The 6,738-nt window shown below is 39.7% G+C and overlaps 1 protein-coding gene across 1 annotated transcript; it reads right to left on the reverse strand.

The window, feature by feature from the left end:
- Positions 1 to 2,891: 2,891 nt before the first annotated feature.
- LOC105918442 lies at positions 2,892 to 6,398 on the reverse strand. Its single transcript, XM_036131304.1, has 4 exons — positions 6,314 to 6,398; positions 6,038 to 6,103; positions 5,634 to 5,920; positions 2,892 to 3,543 (listed from the first exon to the last, which is right to left on the reverse strand). Exons 1-4 carry the CDS (start codon positions 6,372 to 6,374, stop codon positions 3,211 to 3,213), a joined length of 747 nt encoding a protein of 248 aa, XP_035987197.1. The 5' UTR covers positions 6,375 to 6,398; the 3' UTR covers positions 2,892 to 3,210.
- Between the last annotated feature and the right edge of the window lie 340 nt (positions 6,399 to 6,738).

Below are 6,738 nucleotides of genomic sequence, written 5' to 3' on the forward strand. Positions count from 1 at the left end.
TAATTTTTTACGTTACGTTTTTTTAAGTTACAATCACACAAAATGCAAATCAATGAAGTGCTAAAATTTGGCCAAATCTGAAAAAAGCCATGTAGCCGTGGTGTGTGCATAAATATGATGAAATGGCTATTAAATAAAAACAATAAATGCAAATATGGTACATACAATAAAAGGAAAACCTCTGCATTTTATTATTTGAACAACATTTTAAAACTATATTTAAACAAAATTGATCATCGTCATTAAATTGTTATAGTTTGTTTTCTGCAACACAGATTTAAATTTTAATTAATAGCTGCAGAAGGAAATACAAACTGATGCCATCACACCGCAAAAAACAAGTTTTTAAAACTTAATTGACAAAAACTAAATTACTGCGAGTATAAAATTTTCACAAGGAAAAACTAACCTTAATTTTTAGGTTTATCTGTTAAATCAGAAGCAGATCACAGAAATATAACAATTCCTGCATTTAGCATGTTAAAAAAGCGACTTAAAAATATAATTTCAGCCATCTATGTTCCTCAGCCTAAAGGAATAAATTAAAGTGGCAAAAACATAATGCAGATAAAAAGCTATGTTTCATTAAAGTTTTAGGACTGCTAAATTTGTTCTCTATTCGGAAAAAAAAATAACCAAGAGAACAAATAGATTACAAACACATTTTAAGAAAAATTAGGCACATGATAAAGGGAAAAATGTATGAATAAACAGTGACATCTAGTGGTCAGTAGAAAGTACTGACAGCAAGAGTATAAACAAAGCCAATAATACCAGAATAACGTAACAGTATAACAGAATATCCTTAACATAATTAATATCCATCCTCTAAGTCCCAAGATCGACAGCCTCCAGTGGCGCCGACCAGTCAGACTCTCTCTGCTCAGGACCTGACCGTGGCAGCACAGCTGTCCGTGTGGAAAGGATAAAACTGTCCAACCATCATGTACACTGCTTTGTTGGTCTCCTCTGATAAAATATATGGGTTTACTTTGTTCTGATCCAGTGTGATTTCACACTAGTTTTTTTTTTTTTTTTTTAGAACTCAGCCCTGGACTTGGTCTGGTTGTGATGGTAACAGATTTGCATTGATGACCTTCTCAGAGATCATTTTAATTACATCCTTCACCTAAAACTTCCCATTCCTTCTCTTGCATCTCTGAGTTTCTACACGTCATCAAAACACTACACATAAATTAATGATATTTAATAATTAATAATAATAATTTGCCCAAACATGGAGATAAGTAATTCTGTGAGAATTCAGAGAGATCCTCTGTGTCTGAGAGCTGCTTCAGCTCAGCGTCTTTCCTCTTCAGCTCAGTGATCTCCTGCTCCAGCTTCTCCTGAAGCTCTTTGACTCGACTCCCTTCAGTTTCCTGCTGGGATCTGATTTGCTGCTTCACATCAGAGCTTCTTTTCTGGATGAGACGGATCAGCTGAGTGAAGATCTTCTCACTGTCCTCCACTGTTTTATCAGCAGAGTGCTTGATGGCCTCCAGCTCCTGTTGAAGCAGCTTCACATCTTTCTCTCTGTCCTGGATTCTCTGCTGGATGTTTTCTCGTCTCACCTCCAGCTCTCTCTGCCTCTCAGTCCTTTCTGCTGCAGCTGACACTGTGTCGAGGCCTTTATGTTCATCCACAGGGCAGAGATAACAGATACACTTCTGATCAGTACGACAGAACATCTTCATCACCTCATCATGACGAGAGCAGATGTTCTCCTGGAGGTTCTTGGAGGGCTCCACCAGCTTGTGTTTCTTAAATGCAGCTGAATCATAATGAGGCTGAAGGTGTTTCTCACAGTAAGAGGCCAGACAGACTAAACAGGACTTGATGGCTTTCAGTTTTCTTCCAGAGCAGAAATCACAGGCCACATCTTCAGGTCCAGCATAGCAGAGATCAGCAGGAGCAGCTTGGAGTCCAGTCTTCTTCAGCTGCTCCACTAAAGCTGCTAACATGGTGTTTTTACTCAGAATGGGCTTAAACACCTGAGGTTAGATTATTGTAGGTAGATACTTCTCAAAGAACTTCACAGATAGAGAAGACAGACAAAGAACTGGTTCCAGTTTTTAAACCTGGGGAATAATTTGATATTTTATTGCTGAGTTCACAGTTTTTGCTGCTAAAAGCAACAAGGAGAAAAAACAGCAAATATTCTGGTGCTGATCAGCTGGTTTAGAAAACAATGTTGTGAAATGAACAAACACAACAGAACATCAATTCTGAAGAAAAACAAGTGCTGACAATCTCTGACTATTGATTTCTGTGCAGTTTATACATAAAACAACAACCATCAAACAAAAAGCTCGACCAAAACCGAACCACTCCAGAGCTGCAAAAAGTTATTCATACTCAATCCGGTCAAATGCCTTGTACATATCGAGAGACACCAAAACCTCTGCTGTAGATGAAGTTTCCAAGGAATAAAGAATATTAAAAAGCCTCAATATGTTGCTATAAAGCTGTCGCCCTATGATAAAACCAGGGGGTCCTTTCCTTCCTTGAGAAAGACTGGAATGGTGGCCTATGTCATTGTAGGAGGGAGAGTCTTGCGCTCCATTGCTTCGGTATTTTTAAGACATCAGTCTTGTTAGATGTGTATGACAGACAATTCTGGTTTATATTTTCATAATATAGGATCTGCACAATCACAGCTTGTAAATGGTGCTGTAGTCTTATTGTCTCCTGCTCATGCTCCAGGTATGACCCATGACCCTGTCCTGATTTGTGTTGTGTGATTTAGGGTTTTTCTGAAAACTGTTCTTGAAACAATATTACAAACACTGGAAGTGACAGAAGTAACACCATGTATGCATGTTTGGAACATCTGAGGAGGGTGAAGATGTTCTACAGGAGCATGATTGAGGAGTAAGGATATCCAAGCACTGTGAAAGTCACTCAGTCAGGTTTATTAAAAGAATTTCATTCAAGATAAGAGCAGAGTAACCATCAGGGTGTCAGAGTGCTGTTCTTACTTCCACAGTAAGGATAATGTTTTATAGCCAAAAGCAGAAGAAGTAAAGAGGATTTGTGAGGCAGACTGTGAGAACTAGCTAAACTGATTTACACACAAAGTCCATAAGTATAAAAACATGAAGGCATAACATAAAACCATCAGTTCAACAAAGTCAAAAGATATTAGAAAGCAAAGCACTATAATGAGACGCAAGCAAGAAAATACATTACAACCACCAGCAGCTATGATGTTTAGTTTTGCAATGATTCTTTGAAGAAGTTGTACTCGTTCATCATTTGGTCCTGGAATATTTCTTTGGCACGTTTTATGTCATCCTTTGTCGTCAAATACTTGTTCAGCAGAGCCTTATAATGTTTTTCTGGGTGCCCGCCCATGTTGCTCTTCTTCCAGGTCCAGTATGCATTTTTGTCGCTGATGTTTAGTTTCTTTGCAAGCCAAACCCAGAGCCTGGAGCAGGGCAGCAGACTCACAGCGAACATGATGGGTTTATCCTTATCCATGACACTTTGATATGTTTTTAGGTAACCCTCTATGGCAGGGTTGACTTTGATTTCAGACACACCCTGTGGATGTAAGAGGGAGAATATTTAAAACATCTATTTATGACAAAAAGTACCATACACAGGCCCTGCAGCACTCTCCATATAGTTTCCTATCTAAGAAAACCCAATAGATTGCATCAAGTCTTGACAAGCAGCATTCACTCCTCATGAAAGAGTGTAGAGCCACAGTGGACAGTCGTCTGCATTGTTGATGGCTTTGCAGCAATCCCTCATACTGAGCATGCATGAAGCGACAGTGGAGAGGAAAACTCCCCTTTAACAGGGAGGAAAACCTCCAGCAGAACCAGGCTCAGTGTGAACACTCATCTGCCTCCACCCACTGATGGTTAGAGAAGGCAGAGCAGAGACACAGAAAGCACAAAAGCACACATTGATCCAGGAGTACTTTCTATAATCAAGATAACGTAATAAATTACAGACCTATATCTAATCTTCTTTTCCTATGTAAAATTATTGACAAAGTAGTTGCTAATCAACTATTGGAATATTTAAACAGTGATGACCCATTTGAAGAGTTTCAGTCAGGCTTCAGAGCTCATCATAACACTGAAGCAGCTCTGGTGAAGGTCACTAATGATATTCTCAGGGCCTCAGATAATGGACTTGTGTCTGTACTTGTTGGGCTAGATCTCAGTGCTGCATTTGATACAGCTGATCATAATTTTCTCCTAAAAAGACTTGAACATACTGTAGAGATTAGGGGAAAAGCATTAGGATAGGCAGGCTTAAAAGGGGGACAGATTTGTCAAAGTTTGATACAAGACCAGTGTTTAACACTAAATCAGATAAGAAGTCTGAGAACTGATCTAAGAACCAACAGGTTCCGGTAGGATTTGATGTCACCCATTCTGGCCCCTGGCAGGCATTTGAGCCTGGTGTCTGTAGTTTCATGTTTCTGACGACGGAGCTGCCAGTCACCAGAGTCGACTTCTCAGTGGGTGTGTCGCTGAGTGGGGAAAATCTATTAAAAACGCAGATGGGTTGGTGGTGACCTTGGGGCTGGAATCCAGAGCTATGCTTCCTGCGTGTTGTCACCCAGTCAGCAATCGTTACCCGGCTGCTCGGGTGCTGGTGGAGGACCGCTATGTGAAGCTAATCTCTGTGGTTCCACGCTAGCTAAAGGGCAGCTATCTGCTGTTTTTTCAACAGCACAGAGCCGGGGCTCCAATTCTGACACCCTCGCCACCAAAACTAAAAAAACGCTATATTTATTACATGTACCATTATCACTAAAGGAGGCAGAGGAATAACTAAACATCTGACACAGAGAGCATGAGAGAGGGGGAGACTTAGATAGAGACGGATAAGCTTATGGTAGGTCAGGGGAGGAAGCCATTGTGAGGCTAAAGTTAGGCTAATGACCTCGTATCACGTCGAGAAAAGCAAACCATGTGAGATACGAGGAGTTCCCAAACGTGAAGTGAAGCAAAAAACAATGTGTTTTAAATCTGCTTAGGAGTTAGAAACAGAGAAATATCACAGCAAAGAGATTATAGCTAAAATCGAAAGTGTGTAACACCAAACTATGATCCACACTGCAGCAACAGGAAACAATATACAGGAAATGACACAGACATTGCAGCAGAGTCACTTCTGCTTTAATCAATTACTTACTTATCTTCACAGAAGATCTCTAGTTTAGAACTAGACATTTTAAAATCCAGCATTTCATCCAATTGCTGGGGCTGAACTGAACAAAATAAAAAATATGCTGCCTGATTGAACAGTCCATGCTACTATATTGAAAACCAGTTTTATGATGTTTTTTCATGTTAATTGTTTTCTAATCTATGAAATAAAATAATAATTATTTGATATTAATAATAAAACTATATATTTAATAGTGTATTATATAAAAACGGCCAATACATATTTTGTTTAAGGATGAAGTAGAATTTGCAGCTCTAGATGAGTTCAGGAAAACATCCCATCTTGAATGGGCAATGTTCCTGAGCTCTAGCGCAGGTGAACCTCTTTTACCTGCAGAAAACAGGATCTCAACTCCAACAACCTGACCTCCAAAGTTAACAGCATGATTATTTTAGATTCTATTTGAAGAAAATCCTCTGACTGATAAGACGGTTTCTTACTTTCAGGTTGAAGGTCTTCAGCATCTCAGTCCTGAAACGCTCGTAGCTCTCACTTCTTCCCTGCATGAATGCTTTTAGGTCAGGAGGCTTCTGCACTTTCTTGGACATCTCTTTCAACATATCCGTAACCTTCGCCAGGTAGTAGATGTCCTGGATCATGAAGTTTATGTAATTGTCAGCCTGCAGGTCGCCACTTTGCATATGCTGCAGAAAAGGAAGCTTCAGGGTCTTCTCAGCCAGATTCAGGTTCTCCTGCCAAAGCATTTCATAAACATCCTCCTCACTCCCTGTGGCGAAAACCAGACGACAATATAAATGACAAGAACCTTTATTGAAGAAGTTGCCAAAAAAGAAAAAGTCTGAAGCCGGTTTCAACATCTACAGCTAGAGAATAGCAACCTCACCATTGTTGGCTGAAGATGAGAACCACTTTGAGTTTTCATGGCTCCTTTCTTGGTTGTTGGACACATCTGCTTGACAGATTGTTTTGTGTGAAAAGCAGTTTAAGAATAACCACGTATCTATAATAAATGCATTCACACAAGATTTTCTGCTTAGCTTTCACATGTTTTTCCGTGAGAATTGCCTGCAGCTTCAAACTGATTTTAGATGTTCCCCTACACAAAGCTCAAGAACCTTACATGTCTGAATGAGAATTTTAGAATCGTGGGAGAACATACCGTGGATGTCTTCAGAATGAGCAAAAGTGGTGGAGAGCGTGGAGAGGAGGCACAAAACCATCCAGCAGGTCTGAACCCAGCAGCGTCTCCCTATAGAATTGATAAATATAAATAGAAAATGCAGGGTTAAATAATAAAAATATCAGGTTTCATTATTGAATTCCAGCTGATGTGAAGGCGAGTTGAATAATTAAAGGTGTTACCCAGCTTCATGTTCAGCATCAAGTTTGTTCATATAAGGATGTGATCATGTTCGTTTTATACAAAAACTATCAGGGAGGAGTCTCTCAACACCTCCTCTCCTTTCAGTGTTTCCTCTAAATCACGTTGTTACAGAAAAAAGCCGGAAGGTGGAAAACTGACACAGTCATTCAGAAAGCAACTGTTGGTGGGAGTAGACCGTTAGTAACCGGTTTCGATCAGTT

This window comes from Fundulus heteroclitus, unplaced genomic scaffold (assembly GCF_011125445.2).
Source record: "Fundulus heteroclitus isolate FHET01 unplaced genomic scaffold, MU-UCD_Fhet_4.1 scaffold_42, whole genome shotgun sequence".
NCBI lineage: Eukaryota > Metazoa > Chordata > Actinopteri > Cyprinodontiformes > Fundulidae > Fundulus > Fundulus heteroclitus.